Source organism: Bombyx mori, chromosome 9, assembly GCF_030269925.1.
Source record: "Bombyx mori chromosome 9, ASM3026992v2".
Lineage (NCBI taxonomy): Eukaryota > Metazoa > Arthropoda > Insecta > Lepidoptera > Bombycidae > Bombyx > Bombyx mori.
In genome coordinates this window covers 12723487-12750636 of record NC_085115.1, presented here as the reverse complement: position 1 = coordinate 12750636, position 27150 = coordinate 12723487, and the positions used below count along the sequence as shown (strand labels likewise).

At 40.6% G+C, this 27150-nt stretch overlaps 1 protein-coding gene across 10 annotated transcripts in view; it reads right to left on the bottom strand.

Annotated features, from left to right (window-relative positions):
• Positions 1–809: 809 nt before the first annotated feature.
• LOC101736107 (histone-lysine N-methyltransferase 2C) overlaps positions 810–27150 on the bottom strand; it is a 48754-nt gene continuing 22413 nt past the window's right edge. For 9 of the 10 annotated variants that reach the window (XM_062670189.1, XM_038013003.2, XM_038013006.2 and 6 more), the window contains 23 exons: positions 26934–27050; positions 26421–26527; positions 25822–26021; positions 25138–25354; positions 24713–24829; positions 23951–24025; positions 22399–22591; positions 21614–21708; positions 20518–20577; positions 17616–17921; positions 17274–17432; positions 16171–17166; positions 16032–16091; positions 15596–15686; positions 15411–15514; positions 9650–15325; positions 8560–8778; positions 7427–7582; positions 6677–6815; positions 5525–5789; positions 4526–4655; positions 3960–4142; positions 810–3310 (listed from right to left, as the gene is read on the bottom strand). In XM_062670189.1, coding sequence (XP_062526173.1) covers positions 3218–3310; positions 3960–4142; positions 4526–4655; positions 5525–5789; positions 6677–6815; positions 7427–7582; positions 8560–8778; positions 9650–15325; positions 15411–15514; positions 15596–15686; positions 16032–16091; positions 16171–17166; positions 17274–17432; positions 17616–17921; positions 20518–20577; positions 21614–21708; positions 22399–22591; positions 23951–24025; positions 24713–24829; positions 25138–25354; positions 25822–26021; positions 26421–26527; positions 26934–27050 — 9758 coding nt within the window. In that variant the 3' untranslated portion in view covers positions 810–3217. The remainder of the gene's footprint in view (positions 3311–3959; positions 4143–4525; positions 4656–5524; positions 5790–6676; positions 6816–7426; positions 7583–8559; positions 8779–9649; positions 15326–15410; positions 15515–15595; positions 15687–16031; positions 16092–16170; positions 17167–17273; positions 17433–17615; positions 17922–20517; positions 20578–21613; positions 21709–22398; positions 22592–23950; positions 24026–24712; positions 24830–25137; positions 25355–25821; positions 26022–26420; positions 26528–26933; positions 27051–27150) is intronic. The other variant, XM_038013008.2, reaches the window with a different exon arrangement.

Below are 27150 nucleotides of genomic sequence, written 5' to 3'. Positions count from 1 at the left end.
GTAGCACGTTGAGCGCCAAATGAAAAATCGAGTATTTTCATTCAGGCTACAGTGCTCACCGATGAGCCATATCTTACTGAACCGTTTGGGTCATGAGAGTCACTCGCGAACCGCGTGAGGGTTCCAACGTAAACGATTCCTACAAGTCAAGAGATTGCAGCTATCAGTGACCCGCGTGGTCCTTTAGCTGCACGGCGTGCTTTTCAAGTCCTATAGAAACTTGAAGTTTTTAACAAAGTTAAAGCCTTTTAAAATATCTTAAAAACTAAACGGTAAAGGTCGCTAATTGTTATCTTCCATATTCGCATTTTATAAATTTTAGAATAAAAATCTAGTTGATAAAAATTACTGATTCCCTGATTTTGTCTAGGCCCGACCGGTGTAGTAGGTACGCTAGGCCCACCGGTAGGCAGTATGGCGTTCAGCGTATTAATAGATATTAGGTAGGTATACAGTGATACCTAATCTAATATTACGACTTCATTATAAATTTATGCAAAATAAAAATAATAATTTAAACCAACACCTTATTACATTCTGTGGCATCTTTCAGGTTAAATAAATTTTTAGTTTATTAAGTACTATTATTCTAGACCAATCAAACATTGCGCTGGATGACTAGGTATATATTACATATGAAGTTATATTTATTATAGATTGTAAGATCCGACCATAGCCTATCTTCTTTTAAGCGATTTCTGAAACATGGCCCATTGAGACCTCTCATCAAATGACATCTCAAAATTGTACTGATTTTTGCTGTATGTCGATAATAAGCCACACACAGGAATGCAAATAAAAAACATGCAACTAATTAAAACTTTAATGATAGGAAAATAATGCAATAATAAAATACTAATGTATGTAGATTATTTCGCGGTATTTTTTACCAACAACATTTTCAACATTCTTTGTTTACGTTACACAGTGCAGCGTGCAGGAATGCTTCAAATAAATAGAGCAGTGAGAAAAATATGAAGATAAGTTTCATTTCTTAAACAATGCATTAATTATCTAAATCTAATAAAAATGTCATTTTGCTGAAGAGATTTAGAATCTGATTTTATATGAATATGTTTATTTATTGCACATTTAACACTTAAAATTAAATCACTTGAATTTATAACATAGATAAATGGCATCCAGCTTGAAAATAATTCACTCTATTTAATAAACTTTTTTACAGCTCGATAAATTTCTTCTAAAACCAGATCTTACACACACACTACCTTATGCAAATTTCTATAAAACCTTCAGCGGGTGTAAATATTTAATAATGCGTAGCTAATTTTTTTTTTCATAAATTCTACTTATTATAATCACAATAAATTTCATACGTGCGTAACATGTGAGGTAATAACACGTTTTGGGACTACTTTATTACATTTACATAAAATTATTCTAACTACAGCTCACGACTTTTTTTCCATTCCGTATAGTTAAATTCCGTTTATATTTTATGAGAAATACAATTTAAATAAGGTAATTATGCAGCTTAATGATTTACTCTTTTAAGGTAACAATTCTTATTGCTAATTTACGAATATATTAGCAAAAATATTTTGAGCCCACAATGGAAGCAGTGCAGACTCGTTGATCAGTTGTAGTAGTTATATGTTGTTATGTTATAGTAGTTATTCTAAAACTGAGACAAATTCATTAAAAAATTAGGACATTGGTCTAGTCGATTTATTATTAAAACGACTAGTTCAAAGATTGTAATTAAATTTTTATACGCATATATTGAAAAGTGAATGACTAATTAAGTTCTATGAGAGATATAATTTGTTTGAGGATAGGGAATTATCTGTAATACTAATCAAGGTTTGTATACGGTTTGGGCAGGGAATACAAAGCGTAACATAGCATGCATTAGTATATACTGTCTAGGATAAATATAAATTCATTGGAGAATTTCGGAAGAATTTTTTTGCGGGTTCACTCTATATAATAATAATTTTTACGAGGTAAAAATAAGTAAGCTAGCAATTTTTTTGGACCTTATTATTTAATACAATGTACATAATATGGAACGGCCGTTGGTAGTACGATTTTGGCGACGAGTTTGTACGTTTTTCATTATGGACTCACAAAATGTCAAATTAGAAAAATTAAGTAATCGGATTAGCAAATTAGTATTATAAAAAGGTTCGAAACTGAACGCAACGCGATAAACTCAAATCCAATCAAATTAACTGTGTATTTATATTAATAATAGAATTTATTGAGTACTCTGTAATGTCCCTAAGTGATATTTAATTTAAAGTGAGATATCTTTCTTCGGGGTGGTGCAATCCGGCAAAGTGCAACACATTCACTTAAAAAATACGACAAGTAAAAGATTTTTCCGAAGGCGCGATGTGGCGTTCCGTAATCTATCCTACCACGAACTAGGTCAGGCACATGGTGGTCTAATGTTACCTCTTTGTGTATGTCTAACCTTTACATTATATATTTTCTTTAAATTACGGCATTTAAAATTCAATTTTACAAAACGAAAGAAATTCTTAATTTAATATAAAATTTACATTTATGTGACATTATAAGATTATTTACATTTATTTATACATCTATTAAATATATTTTAGGTAAAGAAACGACGCTTGTGCTACCTGTGGAAACTAAATGCATACTTCGCTATTTGGTAACTTAACCTAACGCAACGCTACAGCTGAGATTATCGTAGTATACGTGCCGGTACACACTAATATCGATTAAATAATAACCAAAACTATACTTTAGTGTTTTGAAATAAAAAAATATTCATAGAAAAATAAAAGTCAAAACTAATTCTACAATCTACGACTATTATAAAACGTTCACGTCTAAAATATTAAAATTCAATAACAATATCTCACACGAATCTAGTTTTATTTACAAAAGTGTGTTGAGGACTTACTAATTACAATATATAGTAGAAACATAATTTATATAAAAATTGTTAAAATTTATTAATAAAATTCTGTTGATATTGTCTTATTTATTAGATCACAAGGCTTTGTGAATATTTACTTAAATTCATAAACCTTAACATTCACGGTTGATCCGTTCCTTTGGTAAACATAATATTTCATAGCCTTCTCTGGACCACAATTCATTATAACCTTCGATCAACCTAGCAAACGAATTCATATCCAGCATTATATACAAATATGAATCACATCAATAAATTTTATTCACTCTTTTAAAATGTAGTAACAACAGTTTGTTTGAGCATTTAGTTCATCCACTTGCGACAGTTGGGCGCGCCGCACATGCACATGATTTTGTGAGCATCGTCTTCTATGTCGAATTTGTAATCATAGGTGAGCTGTTGAGAAAAATAAGTAAATTAAAATATTGACACAATAAACAGTACTCTGTGCTGTGAAAACAATATACAACTAATAATCTAAGTTCCATAACAACCGATCTGTATGCTTTAGTTTGCGAGTCAAGGATAAAATCATTTAATAAAATAAATATCAAATTAATTTTAATTTTTCCATTTATGTTCGTTCAGTCATTAACAGTTTTGGGCTTTAGAAACGATCTCTTCTAGGTTAAGAAATAGATTTTGAGTGAGCGTGTCGCAAGCCTGTATGGATCGGTATCATAGTACCATCTGTTTTTGCTGCCATGGAATCTTGCAGGCTTGTTTGTGGGTAGGCAGTATACCACATGTTTGAGTGCTATTATATTAAAGCTGATTTTGATGTTTATAGTCATGAATGATTATAAATAGTCAAACGCGCTCACAGTGCACCTTTTTCACACTACACTATTAATTAGAAATTTAAAAAACAGCTACTTTACTTTAGGACAATATAAAAGTAAAAAAAAAACAGTTAGTCAATTTAATAAATGTTGCCTGTAAAACGTCAATGTCCAAAGATGAAAGGTACAGTAACACCGATAACAAGACATGTACAGCTTATTGACTTTAAGATCGATTGTTTAAATGAATGAGTCAAGTGTACCTCTTCTCCTCGTGAGATGCGTCTCTTGGCGAAGATGATGATCCGCAGACAGCGGTCGACCTCCACGGTCTCGGCGACGCAGTTGGGCTGGCACGAGTGGTTGATGTACCGCGCGAGGCCGCCGCATAGCGTGGCGTCTATCACTCGCCGCTCACCCAGCCGGAACATGTAAACGCCGCGATTCTATCCACAAATATTCACACAGATTAGGATTAAGTCATGTGAATTATTTCGTTTTTACCATCGCGCCGCCCGCCATCGGAGTAGAGTTCATCCATACTACCTGGAGCCACTACGCTCATCCACAATGCGTTTCCAGACCTTTTTTGCTACGTACCATCCGGCTCTGGAATGAGCTCCCCTCCACGGTGTTTCCCGAGCGTTATGACATATTCTTCTTCAAACGAGGCTTGTAGAGACTATTAAACCACAGGCAGCGGCTTGGCTCTGCTCCTGGCATTGCTGACTTCCATAAGCGACGGTAACCACTCACCATCAAGTTGGCCGTATGATCGTCTTCATATACGGCAATAAAAAAAATAAAAAAAATAGAAACGTTCACTTACTCTCGATTCGTATTTCTTTTCTCTCATTTCTGAGAGTTCTGATCGTATTATTTCGCCAATGTACTCTATCACCATAGTGTGCTTTTCTAGATCGCGTGCAGCGTACAGCCCCAGCCCTTGTATCTTTGATCTGTGATAGAATTGAAATATTTTAAACACAAATTCAAATAAAGTGAACTAAATTAGTGGTTTTGTTGAAACTATTCTTAGGGTTTAGTAACTCTGTACCCATATATAGTGTATTCCTTATTTGCTTTTTAATAGTTAGAAGAACGAGTTCACGGCCACCTGCATTAAAGCGGTTACACGTGACTATAGACATTAAAACGGGACTGCCGTCATCTACTTGTAACTAGTGTAAGAGTTGAGAAGATAAAACATACTAGAGTACATTAAATTATTTAAATTAAATTTTTGTGTACATCAATCCCATTTACTGAATCCTTCAATATACGTACTGGGAAAGAACTTTTTTAACTAAGTAGATTGACAGAGCTCACAGCTCACCAGCATGGATGATACGCGAGATCGAAACTCCTATTGAATTGAAACCACGCCTATTTTACCTTTCATACTAAAATACGTGTTTGGTTCATAGCAGAACTAGGATGGTGGTATCGACTCTATCGACGATATTTTATTTGCACTGTTGTGTGTAGGAGCCCACAAACTCCTGGTATTAGTTGGTTCCTAGCCTATAGACATCACAATGTAAATGCTGTCCCACCTTGAAACATATGGTTGAAGTCTCAATTGTATAGTTTTTAAAATGTTTGCGGGTTTGATTTTTACACGATGTTATTTCTTTATCCTCCATTCGTGAACTTCTGTTAAGTAGGTATTCCATTACAAAAATTCATAGGTGCCTACGGTGCACACCTGCCTACGGGACTCGAACATCGGCACTGTTACATCGATCGATACGAATGCACCGGGTGCGTTGTCGCCTCATGGGTTCTCGGGTTCTCGAGTCACCGGGTTCTCGAGATGTGAAGTTACCTAGCGAGATAGACGTTGTTGCGCCAGTCCATCTTCATCTTCTTGTACTGGCTGCTCTTGGTGAGCACGAACTGCTTGGTGTAGGGGCAGGGCGTGTCGGAGGGCGCGGCGGCGGCGGCGGGCGCGGTGGCGGGCAGCAGCGCGCGGCGCCACGTGCGCGCCCGGGCCTCGCAGCGCGCGCAGCCCGACGGGTTCACGGCCAGCCCGCCCTCCAGCAGCGCCGAGCGACCGAACTTGAACCGGTAGTCCGTCAGCGTCTCCACTCCTGCGGGACAAGCGCGTGTGAGTACCGTGTGCGACCTTCTACACATCTATGCCGCTAAAGGCATCCATGGTTTACCGTGTAAATCATACAACTTTTTTTCTCTTTTTCCTTGGTAGCCTGAGAGACTATTCCAGCTACGCTCGGATGAGTAGGTGAGCTCACGGGTTCAGCCTGAGAGAATTTTCTAACACTAGCCCTAGCCGGAGCTGTGCTTCTGCACTCAGAAGATCCGGCGAGAAACTCAGTGGGCTGTATCTATGGGTTAGTTCGCTCGTCCAACTCTTCGTCGTAATCCACGAATTCGATGAGTTCAACGAAGACGGTGACCGGTGCTTGAGGGTCCTAAAAGCACCAGGAGTGAATTCGGGTGATCCGACAAGACAAGTTTCGGGCGACGGCGGCTTTGCGTTGCCCCGTCGCGGTCGGATAAGAATGTCATATTAATTATATTATACTAATAAAGCTGAACACGCTGCTTCGATACAACTTGATAAAGACTTGTTACTTTTAACACTACTCGAGTGCGCTCTATCTTAAGTTAGTGGCGGGCACTATAATAAAAGTTTTCTTGACATGCCCACGCTAGCATTACAGTGACGAACAACAACAAACAAGTATAGCTTATTATTTATTACTACATGTTTCATTTTATAGTAAAAATAATAAACCACATAACATACTCGAAAGTATAGGTATCATGCTCTTTCATACAATTTTTTTCTGGAGCATATTGAAAATTAACTAAAACTACAATTTTATGAATATAGCATCACAACATTAAAATGTAAATTATATTTCTAGGAGGTCCAAAATACTTGGTCATTTTTTCTTTTTTAATTTTCAAGTGCATACTGCGGCACTTTGAATAACATCTAAAATAAACTCACCAGGCAAACTTTCTAATACTCTAACAACTGCAGGCTCGGTCAAACCGAAGAGATCTTCCCCAGTTACATAATTCGGCCACAATTTTAATACGCCCTCTTCGCCTCGTCCTTCACGTAGAGAGGCTACGGCATCTAGTATCTGAAAATTCATTGCATACATATAGATGAATATACGAGCTCACGGCACAGTCGGTCTAAGTGGTTACCGGAATTCCTATTCCTTTATGCCTATGCATCACAATATGAAGTTCGTCATACCTTGAAACATAAGGTGGAGTCACAATATAATACACACTATAACGGCTGCCCTAATCCTGCGACTGGCTGACTCGCGGCAGAAATGACCAGGGTTTTTTTATCCTACCCAAGCTGATGGTCTTGAGAGACCACTTCAACGTAACCGGGCGAGTAGGTGAACTCACAGAGCTCAAACCTGACATTGTTGCTAACACTATCTACCACCGGATCGGAAACACAACCCACTGAGAAGATACGGCGAGAAATTCAGCGGGCTGTGTCTGTGGGTTAATTTACTCGCCGAGCCCTTCGTCTCAAGCGACGGGTCGACGAGAACGATGACTGGGCACGGTTCTATCAATACCCAAAATATATATTTTGCAATTTCTTATTTCTACTACAATTTTCCATAGTAGAACAGATGCGTAATTCATAAAATCAATAATAATTTACGACTTGCTCAGCTACGGTTTTTAAGGACAATGTGAATGACAGTAGGGAGATTCAACGGACATTAGCCCAGGCGGCGCGGGGGGTGGGCGCGCTGGCCTCGTGGCGCGGCTCGTCCTGCGCGCGCACGTGGAAGCGCGGCCGCCCCTCCTCCTCGGAGATCCAGCACAGGTAGCGGCACCGGTTGTTGGCGCGCTGAGTGGACCAGTAGAACCGCACCTGGAATACGAGATATAGAATACGTAAAGTCAGACTTTCTATTAAGAAGCCAATACAATTTACGTATTTGCTGACCCACCGCAAGACGCTTGGTGAATATAATTATGTTTTCTCCAAGTCAAACTTTTACAACAAATTAGTTTTACATTAATTTTTAATTAAAAATTAATTCATTATTTCTGAACACTGTAAAATGGGGGGAATCGGGACAATTTTTAAGTTTGACACTGATTGTTATCGTTTTTGTTTTGTAGTTATAGTAGTAAAACGGAGATCATAATGGTTCCGGTAGTTTACATTTTTATTTATAATGCATTAAGATATAGTTTATTAAAGAATAATCATAAAAAGTTATAAAAAACTCACTTGTCCCTTTTCAACCAGGTTTTGGGGTGAATCGGGTTACGTATGGGGACAATAGTTTTTCGATAGGGCTGGCACTATTTAGTTGTTAGTTAGATACCTAACTTTAGGTAATGAGCTTTTTAATATCTATAATGAGTTACAAAATTTTTATGTCTAAATTAAGCTATTTAATATTCTTAAACACTAAATAAAAGTCATTTTCAATTCAACAAGGTTAAATCTAACAACTCAACAAAAGTATTGTGACATCCCAGATTTGTCCCATTCTTTTTTTTTATTGCTTAGATGGGTGGACGAGCTCACAGCCCACCTGGTGTTAAGTGGTAACCGGAGCCCATAGACATCTACAACGTAAATGCGCCACCCACCTTGGATATATTAGATATAAGTTCTAAGGTCTCAGTATAGTTACAACGGCTATGCCAACCTTCAGACCGAAACGCATTACTGCTTCACGGCAGATGTAAGAGGGGTGGTGGCACCTACCCGTGCGGAATCACAAGAGGTCCTACCACCAGTAAAAAAATTCTACCTCTAGTCCATATTCCCCCCAATCTACTGCTGCATCTTAAAAGCTGATCTTTATTAGTTACTAAGTGAATAAAACTCACAATTTTATATCCAATCGGATAAATGTAGTTGGGCGTGTGGAATGCGGCCAGTTGGTGCGGCAACAGATGGCCCGGGCTGAGGAATATGAGGCCCCCGACTCGGATCAGATGGTTGGTGTCGGAGTGGAGCATCACCGAGGCCACTTGCCGCTGCTCGTCTCGGGACACGTATACGCGACGTTGCACGCTCAGCGTCGTGAGCTCATTGTCTTTTTCATTCTAAGGAAGAGTTTACAAATTAACAAATCTGTTATAAACTTTTAAGTATGAACTTTGAATTGTATGATGGAAATAGTACATTGTACTCCCGCGGTGCACATACTATTTTTTCTCCTACTAGGCCGAAAGTTCGTGGAGTACCGAACCGGGGTCCAAGGGCGAAGTCCCGGTGGGGTCCAGGGGCGAAGCCCTGGCCGGGGGTAAGGCCCCCCCCCCGTACTTATAAAAAAAACAATTTAATTTATTTTTAATTTTTAAATAAACTACTACTAATTGAATAAGAACTGTCTGATGAACTCATCTTTGTTTAATACTTCACTATTAAATTTTATTGCCTTTTGTTTATTTAACTTTTACACTAAACACAATATTGCAAATTACCCAAGCACAACAATGGCGGAGAATTTTAGGTGCGTGAGAGCAGACGTAGACACTAACGCGCATGCGCACTTGTACCCAGGGAGAAAAAGTTACACTTTCTTCCCTGTACAGCGGGACGAAAACCGAACTTTCGGCGTAGGTAGGAGAAAAAAATATTGAAACTGTTCAAAACAAAGGGTCCCAGTTGATGTGATACATTCCGAACACGATTCCTAGAAAAAAAGATGTTCCGAAAAACTTGTTTATTTGTATAGCACGCAATGTATTACAATAACAATAAATCAACAAAATCTTCTGTCTCAAGATAGCAAGGGCGATTGTTAGTCGTCTTTATGGATACTTTACGGGATCACAAAATATGAAGTTACTAAAACAACAAGCATTCATTGGAAGTTTTATAAATTTGCGTCATCCTTTTATTACAAAATAGTTGAGTCTGCTTTTGGGAGTCTTGTAAAGTCTAAATAAATGTAAAATATTGAATGCTCACCTTCGGTGCGTGAGACGCGCAGTACGCAGTCTTGTTCTTATAAAACACGCAGCTATCTTTTACGGCACACCCGAGGTGGTACACATTTCCACAGCGGACTTTGAAACATCTCACTGTAGCTCCTAGTCGACGGCAAACCGCACACGTGGAGTTCGAACCTGTAGCTAAGGCTGTCTCCACGTTCATCAGCGCTCCGCTCACGGTCTCGTACACTCCCTCCGACCACAGTGCACAGTTGAGATGGACCCAGCGGTCTACGTCACAGTTCAGTAATCTCGACACCCCGTCGGCCACTCCGTCTCCTTGGATCCCGCACAGTTCGCATTTGCGAGAGTCTTCATTCGTCACAGGCATGATGGCGACTCCGGTGCGGAACACCAACTCTGTGAGTTCCCTGTCTGTCGGACGCTTGTACTTCACAGGCGGACCGATGCAGCCCGGCGACCAAGCTTTGTACCTTATGCCTCGGTATTTTTCTTTTTCTGTACTCTGATTACTCTTCTCGTCTTGTTCGACACTTTTCAAATCTTCGTCTAAGGCGCTGACGTCATCGCCGACTTCTTTCATGAGTTCATCGTTGTCCAGCGAATCCATGAATGAGAGATCCATTTTTTCATCCTTGATGTCAGGTTTCATATCTAAATCATCCGTCTCCATGCTCTCTGTGGATGCGGTATCGAAGTCGTCTCGATCTTTGGACAGATTTGTTTCGACGTCCGACTTATTATCGTCCTTTACACTAGTTTTCGATTTTCCATCTAAAATGATATTGGTCGGTCGCCATGCAAATCTTTCGTAACATTGTGTGCTACAGAAATATAATTCAGAATCGCTATCACAAAGTATTTCGCCGGCGTTTCCTTTATTAGCAGATAACAAAGGAAATTCTGAGGCTTTGGCTCGTACTACAGAATCTAAGATGACGACGTCACAATGTCGACAAAACTTCGCAGCTCCGTTGAGAATACTCTGTATGTCGATCGGCGTACCTTCTTTGCCGTCTTTACCTTTAGATCGATACAAACCGAGTTTATGCGATGGTGGAGTAGCAGTTCTTTCTATTATTTGGTAGGAAGTCGGTGGTGGAATGTGTAAAATGCCAGCAAGTTCCTTGAGAACTCCAAGTATATCTTCTGCGGCTCCTGAAGTAAGCGTAAGCGTAACGGTTACATTTTCATTACTCTCCGTACTGCCAGGAGAGTCTTCCATCTTAGGCTTGTTAGGCGAATCTGTGTCGAGACATTTGAGGGCCTTCTGATTATCATCCTCTTCTTTCAGTTGATACATGGAAACTGGTTTTATTCTTATTGGAACGGGGGCAATCATAGGAATGATAGGGGACACGCGTCCTGAACCAGAGTCACTATCTTCTTCTTCTTCCTCGTCATCGATTAGTTTGAGACCAGGGAACCTATTAGAGGGCTCGATGTCGAGGCATTCTGGACTAGAACAACTAACAATGCTATCAGGAGTGTCAGTGTCACGTTCCTTGCAGATGAAATCTAGTTTTTTATCTTCGGGATCTTCATCAAACATGATTGGTTGAAATTCTTGATCGTAAAATCCTCTTTGTGTTGATGCAGGTGGTTTTTCAGGTAGCGGTTCCTCGTCTCCAAACGGTTTTGTATTATAATAATCGGCCACGTTTGGGATTCTAGCATTACCAAAGTCTCCTATCAGGTCACCTTTTAATATATCACAATCCTTACTTTTTAATTTAGTCAAATCGCCGGATCCGAACACTGGACAAACTGCAAAATTAGTTGTTAAAGCGGGCTCTTGTATTTGCATAGGAGGTAACAACCGCAGTTGTGCCATCAAATTATCTATAAAAGTATCATAGTCTTCCTCGTATCTTGATCCTTTGCGCGGCCTCTTTTTCGCGTTAGCTGCGTTGAGATTATTTTCTGCGGCAGCTTTCATACTTAGCTGCATTTTTCTCTTCTTCTGTTGATATTCGCGCCGTTTTCGTTTCTTTGCTTCCGAGGGCGTTTCAGGTGCATTAGCTTCAGAAGAGGGATCTAAGCCTCCAACTTCTGGGTATTCTTCTTTCATGGGTTGATCAAGTTTACCTTGATCGGATGCAGTGGAAACGCCCGACGTTGCAGATTGTTGCGAGCTTTCATCTAACAATTCTTTTTTGACGTCCATGGGAGTGAATGGACGATGTACAGGACTCTGTTGCGGCGGTGTGATTTCTTTTTTAATGTTTTGTTGCATTTGTTGGTTATCCGCATTCATAGCTTGGTATATGTGCATAGTTTTCATGGTTGGCGAACTTTCTGGGATAGGCGTGGTTTCTTCTTTGGTAATCATTTTTATTGGAGGCTTCCTTACATCCATAAGAGATTGGGTCGATGAATGATGAATAAGCGTAGAAATAGTAGAACTAGGAATGGAAGTTTGCATAGGTCGGCTTGTGAAGGGAGAACTTACGGTTGTCATTTGCCTCGGAGAATTTTTAGGAAGCTCTACTTCCTGACTAAGCGCTATGGTCGGTGGTGGGATCGAAGGTCTAGCCAGCTGGGCTTCTAAAGACGGTATCGTACCAAGAGCTGGAGCAGTTCTCTGAATTGTGACGGTACGTTGCGGAACCACATTGGATGCCGTTGTGGTAATCTGTAAGAGTTGTTTGAGTAAAACATTCTGTGATTCATCATTTCTTTGGTTGTTTGCATTCGAATGTTGTGAATTTTTTCCGGAAATATCATTACCGCTTGATGTATTAGTTGAATCCTCTGTTTCCATAGGTTCCGACTTTACTACGACAGCCTCCACGCTATGTCGTTTCGTAGGCTGGATATGCCCTACAATCACTTCACTCTTAGGCTCATCGGTTGACTTTGATCTTTTGAGAGGAGACGTCAATTGCGTGTGGAGTAATTTTGATGAAGTAATAAAGTTTAACGACCCCTGACTTTGCTTGGCTTGCATTTGACCCATTCCGGGTGTTACCATGTTGTGCGTTCTAACCGTAACGTTTGGTGGCGGTTCTTTATTTCCAATCAAAGGTCTCGAAGTCATCACTAATGCCGGAGGTTGACTGGAACTAATGCTTTGTGGATTGAAAGGTAAATTGTTTGCGTTTATTTGCCTTGTAGGTTGCAATAATGTGTGACCCAAGATACTAGTGGGCAAAGGTTGATTTTTAGGATAAGTATTAATGCTGGTTGTAATAGTGTTGCTGGTATGAATGATAGAAGAAGCAGCTGAAGGATTGTTTTGAATCTTAGAAAGAGCTGGCATTTGTATAACTTGAGAGGGTACAGATCCTGGACTGTTATCTTCAACAGATGTAAAAGTTTGATTCGAAATCAATGGCGATTGGGCTGGGGATTTCATCAGAGTGTTCTGAATACCACCCACAGGTGAGTTAATAGGTGACACAGTTGGCGACTTCCTCATTTGCCCTATAGTGGATAATGTGTTCACTCGGGAGCCCACCATCTGGGCAGCGCTCATCGGCATGTTATCTGGACTCGGCATTGACGTCGCTGGTTTTTCCATCCGTTGAATAGGCGAAGGTCTCGGAGGAGCCACCTCTACTTTAGAGGAGGGCAGTAAATTTTCAAAATTGACTTGAGTCGGCGTCGTAGCGTCACTGTTCTTTCTCAGACCAGGCTGGTTATCAGTTTTAGCCGAGTTGGTGTTCAACGAAGACATAATCGTGCGGAGCTGTTGCGACACATTCGCCATGTTGGACGTCAACTCCGCAGGTTGAGAGAGCGGAGATAGCTGCGGTATCGCCGCCGACTGTGGCATTAGTCTTTCCATTTCTCGTTTTGCAAACGATGATTGTTCCTGATTGTCTTTGTTTTCTGCTTTCGCAACTGAATGTACATTTGAATTTTGAGCGGACGTATTAGATTTCTGATTGGGTTGTTTCATTTCGAACGGTTTGTTTTCATCTGATATATTTTCTAACATTGAGAGCATGTCCTCAAACGATTCTACATGTTTAGAATTACCCTCGACTGTTTCATGGTGTTCTTGCATGGTTATGTCGTTGAGATACCTCTCCTGTGACGGGGTCGGAGACGGAATAGATATCTGGACAGACTCTTGCGCCATATCTGACGTGAGTTGCATGTTTGAGTCAATGACCATTTCCTTCGTCTGATTGGCGATCGCTTTGATCGTTTTTAAGACGCCATCATCGGATTTCGTTTCTGGAGGCGGAGGATTTGGTGGCGGTGGTAACGGCTCAGCCATTGTCTTATTGTACGAAAGTAGCAAATCGTTTTGAATTTCATCTTCAGGTTTATCTTCATCATCGCCCTCCATTATGTTGTCTGGAATTTTCTCAGGAATAGGGTCAGGACTTTTGATGTCCGCTTTGCCCAACAGAAGAGGCGGACGATCACTCAAACACAATGTATGTGGAAGTTCAGTCTGTTGACTTATCTCAGTTTCTATATCAATATCTTTACTAGGGTCTTTGAATAGAGTGGTCGTTCTCTGTTCTATCTGTGCCTGCAAGCATGTCATAGAGGACAAAATATTCTGTTGTGGTGTCGAAGATAAGCTACTGGGGCCTGAATCTCGTTCCGACCCACTGTCCACAGCGACCGTGCTGTCCGGTGATGCGACATCATCTTGGAATATTTTTGCAGGAAGAGTTGCATCATGAGACACAGATAAACTGGAGAGTTTTGCGCTCGAAAGAGATAATCCCATCGGTTTTTCGATCGTTTTTACGATCTTTTGTTTGACATGATGTTGGGTGAAAATAGAGACGGGAACGCGTGACGGACCAGCACCGGAAGTCGCGAGCGTGATCACGGGATTGTTCACATTGGCCACCTTCGGCACGTTCGATATGACGCTTATCACTGAACTGATCGACTTCGAGGGTGGCGGTGCCGATACGTTTATGGACAGAGACTGGGCGATGTTGTGTGGCATCTTTTTCATTTGGTTCTGTTTGGCATTTCCTATGGGCACGGAAAGGTTTTTTAGAACAGGCACAGAGATAGTCTGGTTGGCGATAGAGACGGAGGCGACCGTCGCCTGCGATACTTCATTTAGAATTTTAGTGTTGGCGTGCGGCGAGAGCACGGCCAGGCGCGTGGCGGGACTCATCAGCTTGTATTGGTGGGAGCCCGTCGACAGGCTGATCACCGCGACGGTTTTAGTGGCGGTTTCCGTGCGAGGTGTCGGTACCTCTTCCTCCTCATCTTCAGGTTTGCCGCTGTCTATCAGTTCCTCGAAGTCTTCTTCGGTGGCGATACGCTCGCTGGGCGAGATGGTGCCCGGCTCGACGAGCACGATGTCGTCGTCGTCGAGATGTTCGAGTTCGTCGGGGTCCTCGTCGTCGGTGCGAGCGTACAGCACGTAGTCCGTCTCGGGCCCGGCGTCGAGCGCGGGGTGCGACTGGTCGGCGGGGTAGCGCGGGCGCGGAGATGCGCGTCGCTTCAGTAGGGTGAGCTTGGGTCGCGCGGGGGGCCAGGGTGGGGCTCCCCCTCGCAGCCCGGGGCGGCAGTAGCGGTAGCAGGGCGGGAGGGGCGCGGCGTGGTGAGAGTGCATGGAGCCGCCGCCGTGGTCGGGCGCTGGAGAAGCGGCAGGAGATGCCGAGGGCGTGGGCGTGCGCGCTACGTGCGGAGATCTCGATATCGAAGGTGATGACGGCGCCCCTCCCATTGGGCTGTATTGCTGACGTTGTAACATTTGTTGTCTCTACACAAAGATAATTTATTGATTAGTTACTGAAAAATTTGTTTTCAGAAATCTATAATTACTTAATGTGTGTAAATAAACTCACAGCTAGCTCGTTACTAGGATTGCCCGGAGACGGCAGTGGTTGTGGACTCCCCAAAGGAGAAGTTTGCTGCCGACTACCATAAGGCACAACACCGACTCTCATTCCTGCATTAACAAACGAAAAATGCATAAAAGTTGTTAGTGTGTTATAACTAACTTTTTTATAATTAAGTTTTTCTTTTTTACCTTGTTGATGATGAGGTGGCCGAGCAAACCGAGTGGGCATTGGTGAACATCCAGAAGCCGGTCTTGAAAATCGAGCACCACTAAAGTCCGCCTGAAATAGGTCAGATCATATCACACAAAAGCTACACAAAAAATATGCTGTATACAGCCTCCTTGAAAACCCAAAACCCATCTGCAGTTAAATATCTTTATTTTACTTATCTACATAACTTCTTCTACCCTTCCCACTACTTCCTATTAGTCGCATTGACCTATACCATATTTTTCGACCAGGAAGCAGTCCATACGTTCTGGTCTGAAGGGATAGCTATTACTCGAATGAAAGTGATGTCGACCTATTCTGTATCGATGTAGGCAATCTATCCTTGTCCTATGGAGTCCTACATCATGGAGCTAAAAATCAGAGTCATTTAAATTATTTTGTCTCAATACATACGTTTTGTAGCTGTGGCGAATGTGATGATACAGGACTTTGTATTTGTGATTGCTGATAAATCTGGAATATGTTTTTAATTATTAAAAACTAGAATTTTCGTGTTTATTTTAAGTATAAAATAAAATGAAGATTTTTTTACCTGTGGACTCCGACTGGGCGTAGGTAGCTGAGGACTTGTTCTTTGAGCTTGTAGTTGTTGAAGAAAATGTTGCGGCGACATCGATGTTTGCATCGGTGATTGTTGAGTATGCATTGGAGATTGTTGGACGTGCATTGGCGATTGCTGAGAGTGCATCGGACTCTGTTGGTGCATCGGAGAATGTTGTGTGGTCATTTGTTGCTGTGCGTGCATCGGCGACTGCTGATGCATTGGCGATTGCTGCGGATGCATCGGAGACTGCTGAGGATGTATCGGTGACTGTTGGGGGTGCATCGGAGATTGTTGTGGATGCATCGGTGACTGTTGCGGATGCAGCGGAGATTGTTGAGGCAGATTGGTCTGTTGGACGTGCATCGGTGATTGTTGAGAATGAAGTGGCGACTGTTGCGTGTGATGCGGAGATTGAGTGGAAGGATGCAGCGGGGACTGTGAGGTGTGATGCAACGGCGACTGCTGCGAGTGGAGCGGTGACTGCATCGGCGAGGTGAGATGATGGAGCGGTGACTGCGGCGCGAGGGAGTGCAGCGGCGACTGCGACTGCACGTGCAGCGGCGACATGGCGGGGCGCGGGCCGGGCGCGCGGGGGGCGGGCGCGCGCTGCGCTGCGAACTGTAGCATGCCGGCGCCGCGCTCCTGCCCCGACAGTTGCCGCACCAGCTGCGGCTGCGGGACGGCGCTCTGTTCGATGACGAGCGTGCGTCCTTGTACGAGCCGGCTCTGAGCGCTCAGCGGTGACGTCACCAGTCCAATCCTTTGCTCACCACTGAGAACCGTCTGCTGACTCCGAATCAACGTCTGTTGCTGTTGGATGCCCAACTGCATAGGTCGATTGATAGTTTGTTGCTGATGTTGCTGCTGTTGGTTCATAGTCTGAGCCTGGTTGAGCGTGCCTTGATTTGTCGCTATCTGCTGTTGATTTATTATAGTCTGCTGAGCCAGCTGAGGATTTTGTTGACGTTGTTTATTTTCATATTCCTGGAATTTTAAAAGTGGTTAATCGCGATGATACAACTGTAGTTCGTTAAGAATTCATATACGATAAGAAAATTAAACATGAAGTAGTTATCATAACATTAACTCACCTGGATCAACATACTGTGCTGCCTGGCTTGCTTCCTGGCGGCGTCCAAGTGTTTCTGAAGAGCCTGCTGTTCTGCTGACACGCGCTGTAGCTCGGCTGCGTCGTTTGGTAGCAACTCATTCCCCGACTTACGTAGCTGCCGTTGCTTGCTATTTAATGACTGAAAAATAAAAAACACCGGTGTAGAACAAAAGTCAACTAATAAATAAAGAGTGCAGGATCCCAAGGGGATTCTCGAAATAATAAAGAAGAGGGAAATATTGCCAAAACGAAAAGCAAAACAAAGGGGGTTCTGCTACGCACTACAAAGCTTACGAACACGAAAGCGCACTACGGAGCTCACCTTGCGAATCTTGCGAAGTTTCTGAACCTCGAGCTCGTAGTATCGCTGTTGCTCAACTGCGAAGACATTGAATTGCTTGAGCCACTGCTCGTAGAGGCGGCGCGCGTGTAGGTCGGCCTCGGAGTGCGAGCGGTCGGAGGGCGCGGGCGGCTGCACGGGGGGCACGCCGGCGAACAGCGGCACGGCGGGGGGCGCGGGCGGGGCCACCACCGCCGGCGCCGCCACTGCGCCGCCGCCCCACTCGCCCTCCCGCTCCTGTTCGCGCTTCTCCTGCTCCAGAAGCTCCTCGAGAAGCAACGGTTGCTCCTGATTTATGTTCTAATTGTTAAACGTTGCTATCACCCATTGGTGATATTTCAATTTCTTTCAATTTTTTTACTATTTCAGTAGTTTTCAATCATTAAGTTACCTGTCTCATCTTGATATATGAGAAATGTATAATTCAATTCTCTTTATATATTACAGAAACTAATAAAAGTTTTCGGTAATATTTTAGGGCTGTCATCAATTTAACACTGTATGTGATTGTCTTCATAGTGTGTTTTATTTAAAAAACTAAGTGCAGTCTAATCACAAACTACAGCAAAAAATAATCATTAAATAGGCTAATTAAATTCAATGCTTCATTTGTGTCAATAATTACTATTTAAGAAGTTCAGTTTTTTTTAACTACAATACAGAAATTAAGATAATGAAACGATCTAACTGTTAAAATTAAACGGTCACCATCCCTGACGCGCTAGAAGTTGAATAGCTCCACCATTAATAACTAGACAGATGAGACAAGCAACCTAGATTTATAGCTTAGATTAAATGAAAATATTTTTTGAAAGAAATTACCGTCTAATTTGTATCTACAAATGGCAGCTCATTTACATTAATTTCAAGATTAAGAAATAAAAGCTGACTTTGTAAGTGTAAAGTATATTTATATGATTTATATCCATGTAGCTATGGATTTCAATGATGAAATTGGAGTTTGTGATTATCATCGTTGTATAGTTAACTATCATATGGTCTGGTTGAAAAAGCAGAAAATGACGACCTCACAAAACTTATATTATACTTATTATATTTGAATGTTACTACAATGTATCTACCGACGTAGATATAACAAAAAAAGAGCAATTTAGTTTTTCAAACGAGCTAAGCCAATATAAAAATTGAACTCCCATTTACGTGTATATAGACAGACAGGTCTGGTTAATAACAAAACCATATCACTAAATGCTTATTGTTTATGTAAAGTTAACATTACGAAACAAAAAAGTAAAAACGCTATTTAAAAAAGTTCTCTTGTACCGAACGCGATCTCACAGAATTAGGGACTTTACTTTAGATGGCGGGTAGTTTTATATTACATTAGTCGAGTGGACGTTATGGATCACCTCGTGGTAAGTAGTTATCGAAGACCACAGACATCTATATAATACGTAAATGCATCAACCTCGAAACAAGTCAAAATCTCATACGGGACGTAGACTTCGCGGCCGTGATATCCCAGATGCCGATACATAACTTTTTTTTCCTACCTAGGCTGATAGCTTTGAGAGTCTATGTCAGCGTAACCGGACTAGTAGGTGAGCTCACGGGGCTCAAACCGGGAGTGTTGCTAACACTGGCCCTAGGAAGAGCAGTGCTTCGCAGAATCTACCACCGCATCGGAAACGCAACCCACTAAGAAGATCCGGCGAAAAACTCAGTGGGCTGTGTCTATGGGTTAATTTACTCGTCGAGCCCTTCGTCGCAAGCGACGGGTTCGGCGAGAACGGTGACCGGTGCTTGAGGTACCTAAAAGCACCGTTAATGGATCGGGAGGATCCGTAATGACGTGTCTAGGGCGACGTCGGCTGTTTACCATTCGGTCCACAGGATTGGGTATGGTTTGTTAACGAAAAGCCCTACTAAAAGAGAATATGAGCTGAGTAAAATGTAATGTATTCATACTTGTTATAGAATCGCAAATGAACCCGCTAAAATATTTATCTCACACCAAAATCCTACATATAAATGAAATGTGGTAATTATTAATATATAATTTCTAGTCCTTGTGTTCCATGCCTTTTAATGATTTTTGTTATATTTACAATCAATTTAAACACTAAACGTTAGAATATCGAATATGAATGCATAATGTTTTAGTTAGTACACAATGTATATGAGCTGCGTATTTTAGATGGTTACAAGATAATTTTTACAACCTATTTCTTGGTAACCAATAATTTTTACTGTTTTAGTTGATAACATTAGTTTTTTTTTGTAGAAAGATAGTGTTCTAGTGTTTAGAAGGATGCTGAAAAGGTAAAAAGGTTAGTCAGTGCGCATGCGTGCTTACGACAAAAGCATAGTAATAAGCGTTAAAACAGACACAAAGGTGGTTAGCGGTGACAAGGCCCTCTATGCTCGTCGTGTGCAGGACCCGTTCTAGAGAAGGAAACGGGAAATATCTAAAGTAAATATGAACGTAGGACAGGATTGTAGATATTAATTTAATACTAATTACTTTTAACGAAATGTTTCCATTAAATATAAAGTCGAATTGTTAGTTAATTAGAATATTTTAGTCATAGTTCATTATTGTGAAAAGATAAAAATAATTAAAGGGATCATCAGTGGAGTTTATACTTGCGATACCAGATAATGTTAGTACAACATTAGTCATGTAGGTAAATGTGAACATTGGTTGTTAATGGATGTAATGGTGAAATTTTGATGATTTTTCTCGCTTTCCTCTGAACGCAAGAAGAAAATCATTTTCAAAATTAAATTTGTATACTTGAAAGAATTTTTTTTAGTATTTTGTAAGAGTAATGCGGACTTTCGTAATACGCACGAAGGTCTGAAGGGGGTGAGGGGGGTTGGGGGCGGGGGTTTAGTCAGGTGGATGAGTGTGTGTCCTGACCTGCAGCAGCAGCGGGCGGCGATGCAGCCAGTCGGCCCACGCGTCCGCCTCATAGGGCACCTGCCCGCGCCAACAACCAACATGCAAACAACACGCCTGTACTGCGCTGTACACCTGCCTACCTGTCGCCCTCGCTACGTACCAGCTCAACAAACAGCATCACAACTCTCAATCTCACACATTTATAGTACAATACCATTTTCCAAAATTATACGAACGAAACAATTGAAGTGGTACACGGAAGGCGAACGATTCAATATACCCATGCAATATTAGTCCTCGAGTATGTAAGCTATAATTTAGATCTCAAAGTGTTATAAGGTATAATATTTTAAATTTTTTTTAATGTATTTAAATTTTGAATGGAAACCGTGTTACAATTTCGGGATTCGTTACGTTATCACCGTCACCAATAAGAAGGCGTTAATATTGCTCTGGATATCAGAACGCAAACATCACATCTGCTACGCGGTCAACTTAGAAGCTCACGAACATAATTATTACCGGTCCGTATAATTATACAATACGCGTCAGAATCGGTCATCACAAATCAGCACTCGACAACGTGAACCAAAGCGTCTGGCATACACTTAAAGCTGCTGAATTCTATTCGATGGTTCGTCGAATAAAACTCAAAGTAGGACACGGAAATCAAAAAATACTTCATGCACGACAATATTAAATAATTTTATACCGTTAATATAATCGGTACTCTTACGTGATTCATATTGACTATTAATAAATTAGAGAAAAAAAACAGCAACGGGGTTTGTATGTTTTACTTTATGTCGATTTTGTTTTAACGTCTTTGAAGATAATGAAATTTTAAATGAATATAATTAAAATTATATTATTATGTTTAATAGACATGTTACATAATATGTAGAGTGTATAATTATTAATTTATTAATGGGTTGCAACTAATTTTAGAATGTTAAAGTGAAAGATAAATGACAGCAGATTTTAACAATAATTTTAATGAAATTCACGTTTATCCCTGTATAGGCGTCGACAGTGTAAACTTCAAAGACGTTTGTCGATGCGTGCTGCACGAGCAGGTCGTGTGGGTAGGGGGTAGCGAGTGTGGTGTGCGTACCTGCGGGTAGGGCGGGGGCGGCGGCTGCGGGGGCCGCGCCGTGCCGGGGTAGGGCGGGGGCGGGGGGGCCCGCGCGTTGCCTGCCCCCACGGTCGCTGTGTAATCAATTCATATTATTGCTACTATATAATATGATATTATTGCGTCGGTATTCTGTAAAGTCTATACATAGATAAATGGATACATAAATTATGTTATGTATGCTACTTTCATTCAGGACAAGTACAGTAAGTATGATATTACGTCTGAGATTATCATCTAGTTTTACAGGGAATTCCTAAGCAAAAATACAACATCATGGCACAAGCGTTACAATCGAATGAAGTTATTATTCACTCATAAGCGAAATAGGACAATGAATGCAATGATTGCATTGTGAAAAAGATACAAAAAAAAATATTTATTTATTTCATTAGCTTCAGATTTTGCATCCATATTATTATTACATTCATTAACATTTCATATTATACCAGAGTTAAATAAAAACAATAATTACAATCTCGGAATAAAACAAAAGCAATAGTAATAATAAAACAAAAAATCTAATTTTTTTTATTACCTTTGTAGGCAAACGAGCATTATACGGTCCACCTGATGGTAAGTGGTCACCGTCGCTCATGGACTTCAGCAATGCCAGGGGCCGAGCCAAGCCGGTGCCTACTATTAAATAGTTTCCACAAGCCTCGTTTGAAGAAGGACATGTCATAGCGCTCGGAAATTAATCCCACTTAACTTCGTTTGTTATTTGTAGGTAGAGGTAGGTAGAGAAGGTCGAGAGTACGGACCTGCGTAGGGCAGGTGTTTGAGCGCCACGGAGCGGTCCTCGCGGACGACCCCCACGGCGCCGTCGGCCCCCACGAGCTGCGTGCCGGCGGCGATGCATCGGCCGGTGGCGAGCGCGGCCTTCACCTGCGCCGTCATGGCGCTCACGATGCTGGCGGTGTTCACGCCGCTCTGCACCGCGCCTTGCACACGGTTCTGCACCCATACGCAATTTCCATAACGTCGTTGTCAAACCACAATTAGCTATGTGCACTTTTTAAGATTTTTACTTTTCGACCTTTTCGTATAGTTCACAGCCCTATCTACCGTATAAAAAAAATTGTTATGTGTCTATAACTTTAATATTTACCTATAGCTTTCATTTGATATAGTTCTTAAAAATTCAACCTTCATATAAAAGTTTATACGAAAATGTTTTTACTTTGTACGATATACTGTTTTTTTTTGCCCTACATATATGATTTACTAGCGAAACTTGAGCTCAGTAAGCTGCGACTATGGCTAAAGGTCTAGTAGAGTATCTCGATGATACTTTACTAACAGAACTGGGCAAATATCTCATTAGAAGATCGTATGCCGCCGCCACCTTAAATAATAGGTTGGATTTTCATTGCAATTATCAAGGTTTTTTTTAATTCAAATAATTGCTATTAGCTTTTCGACCTTTGCCAGGACGGGTGGGTATCTTTGGGCTCAGCTAAGAGATATGGGTTCAGAATAGTCTACCACTGTTAGTAATAAACCTAAAATAAATAAAATGTAAATTTGATTTTAAGCATTTAAAATGAACATTATTATTTATTGTCATAATTATTAGGGAGTTCAACACTCATATAAATATTAGCCTATCCATTAATTACATGTATTTTCTACAGGGATACCAAGTTTCAAGTCAATCGGATGCATGGTTCAGTAGTTATAACGGAACATCCGTAAAAACCACTGTAGATTTATATATTAGTATAGAGTATAGATGTTGCTCCTTCATTGCGGAAGTAGCCCTTGTAAAGTGTTCAAATACTATTTTTTATAAATCATATTATCTGTTTATTTATATGCTTTTAAAAAAGTTGATTGTATTATGCCAATACGAATAACACCATCTGTCGTCAGAGAGCAAAAACGGATGTCGAAACAACCAGAAAGTCTCTAATATATTCCAGAACATTCTCGAACATTCTGGTCCCATCGAGTGTTCTAACGCTCTTGACTTGATATTTTTGACATAGACAAAACGAGCCTAGAACATTGTTGTTGATGATTACTCAAGTTCTGTCGAGAATGTTCTGGAGAATTGTAAACATAGTCGAAACAAATATTAAAGCGTCACATGCACATGAAAGTAGTTTTATTCGAAGCAAAATAACGAACGGATCTTCTGAAGCGAATCGAAGAAATTAATTGTGATAGTGAAGTACCTTAATTGTCGTAAAAAATTAATCGAGTATTAATTAATATTTCGGTGAGTTTTTATGTATCCTGAGCCCCAGCTCAGTAGCAATAGCTTAACGGATAAGCGAAAATCTTTAGTACAAAGATTATAACTATACATACTTGTGTGAAGTGCAGTTGGTGTGCGGACGCGTACTGCGGCTGCGCTCGTTGTAGTACGGGCACCAGTTGTGTACCCTGCACGATGCGTTACATCATTAATATTGTTTTTATTTTTATTATCGGTAGATCCTACCGCTTTTTTGTTTAGATTGGTGCACGACCTCATGTCACGGTCACGTCACGTGAATGCCGCTCCTCACCTTCAGATACGGGGTGTCGAAGTCTCAATTGTATTATATTATACAGTACCAGGCAATAAATATTGCACATCGATATTTAGAAAGAGACAGTCGTCTAATTTTAGTTTTTTGTTGTAGAGCGTTACCTGTGTGCGACGAAACACCAACGATCCTGTATCTATGGAGACTAAATCTCAATTAGGTAATGTGCGACAGATATAACGCTCTACAAAGCAAAAATTAACCGGCTTTTTCCCACGGTCGATGTGCAATATTTATCGCCGGGTACTGTACCAACAGTTCCATCCTTCAAACCGGAATACTTAAATACTTTACGGCAGAAATAAGCAGGATGATGGAAATCGACCATTAATATTCAAAAAACCAACATTGACATTTAAAAAAAAAAAAAAACTTCTGTTCTTCAGAAAACATTATCTGGTCAAGTGATTATTATTCATATCATAATCGTAATTTATATATATATAATGTATGTAAAAGAAACGCAATAAATACCACTGTTTTGTAAATATGAAAATACTGTAAAATAATTTAAAGGTCATTAAAAGTTTAAAAAACAAACCTGCTGATGTATTTGTAAACGTTGCTGTGCGTTAGCGAACATGGGCTGGAATGGGGGGTGCTGTGTTTTGTCATCACTCTCCAGCTTCACTTCAGACTTGATTGCTTGCATGGCAGACTGACAAACAAATTATTCATAAATGAGCTGTAATTTGAACCATCGCCCTTCAACTTCTCTCGCAAAGCGATCGCATTACTATTTGGGATAGAAGGGTGGGGGGTAACCACTGTTTCTTGTTGTGGTCGGGGTACATGAGCTTACTTATCATCTGATACTGTGAAAAGGGCAGAATCAAGTTGCTAATGATTATTTTTAAATCTCAATTTCCCATACCATCAACTTCAATATTGTAGCTCAAGTGTGGCATAAATTATTCATTCATCATCATTCATTTAATCATATGCTACAAAAAAAAAAGCACTCACTTGTATAGTCATTTGATGGTTCTGTGTGATGACCCTCTGAATTCCCTCAGCGTACATGTGTGCCATGCCGGGCGGGGCTCCCTCTAGTTTAACATCTTGGTTTTCAGTTTTAATTTCTGTTGTTTCTGATTTCACTTCCGTAATGTTACCGTCTATAATCTTTCCAGTTTTCTGAATTATTAAGTGTTTTGTTTCCGATGGATGTTCGTGTTCCTCGCTAAAACAAAATTATTATTTTATTATGAAAAAAATTCCAGCTGCTTATAATATTATTACTATTTGTTTGTTGGTGGTAGGACCTCTTGTGAGTCCGCACGGGTAGGTACCACCACCCTGCCTATTTCTGCCGTGAAGCAGTAATGCGTTTCGGTTTGAAGGACGGGGCAGCCGTTGTAACTATAATTGAGACCTTAGAACTTATATCTCAAGATGGGTGGCGCATTTACGTTGTAGATGTCTATGGGCTCCAGTAACCACTTAACACCAGGTGGGCTGTGAGCTCGTCCACTCATCTAAGCAATAAATATATATATATATATATATATACACTTATACACACACACACCGCACAGCCACAATAGTCGACTGACTACCACCACGTTGTACAATTCTTCTTCATTTGAGAGTTTTTCCAATATCCTGTTTAAAATATTGTAAAGCAGTAACTTAAGGGGGATGACTAACGTGCGATCCCGCTTGGCGAGTCTGTCGGTGACGTCATCGGCCCGCTCGAGGCGGTCGAGGATGTGCTCGGCGTCGTCCAGCGCGGCGAGCTCGGGGTCCGCGTACTCGAGGATGTTGAACTGCTCCCCAATCTCTGACGTAAGCGACTCCAGCAGCTTGTCGTCGTCTTCGCTGCCGAGCCCGGTCAAGATGTCGCCCACCTGCATTCGACGGATATAATCGAATAGAATTGTTACTAAAATTCAAACTACCTATAAAACTATCTACAAAATGACCATAAATAGTTAAGACAAAAAACATTAACTATACATTAAAATTTTCTATCAATCCATAAACAATTTCCTCCCAAAAAATAATTTTAGAAACATATTAACTAAAAACTCCATTGAGAAATATCTTGGTAATTTTCTTCTGAAATAATTTCATAATAAAGTGCTATTATCATCATCGTCGTAGTCGGTTGCTTTTGGCAGAGCAGTCGTGGCATGTGGAATTCTTGTTTATTAAAAAAGCCTTGATAGATGTTTTCCATAGTTTGCGAACTGCGGCTTGGTGCACGCACTCGTCAAGTAGGGTTTCGTTATTAAATGCTAATATACCTCTCCAATATTTCCAGGATCTTGTTCCAACTTGTCCATGTCGGCCATGTCCATTTCGTCAGTGCCATGTTCCTGGTTACCGTGCTCCTGCTTAGACTCAGCACCAGCTATGAGAGATGTACAATATTATTTTCTGCTTTATTCAATGCTACAATGTAACATCATAGTAAGCATTCGATTTGTTGGTAATTCAAGTTTCAAATCATACGACATTTAGATTCGTAGATTAGTTTGTGTTGCATTCTACCTCATAATGTACTCCACCCTAAAATCAAGTTGATAATGTCTTTAGTCAACTTGAAGAACGATTGTGGAGAGGATCTACAATAATAGTTAAACATGATTATATATTTTTTTCTGCTTCACATTTCATGTTTGTTCATGAAAATTAGTAGTAGTGTAGCAAATACCATCTACTCAACATGGAGAGTATGAGATTTTATTATAGACATGGAAACTTTTAACAATATACGTATTTAAAAAAAAAAAGAAATAGTTTTACAGTATACTTGCCATGGGACTGGGCGATGACACTTTGTTTTTGTTCAATGACTTGTTGCATTGTAGAGTTTCCAGCATTCTGTTGCATTTGGACATTTTCTGTAGTTATAATGCGTTGCTGCATGATCACTGAAACGTTAGTGTTAAATTTCTTTTACATTTATTAACAGTTCCAGTTCAGTTCAGCTCTTGGATTAAATTCTCGTTTTATTATATAAAAAGGCTTTAT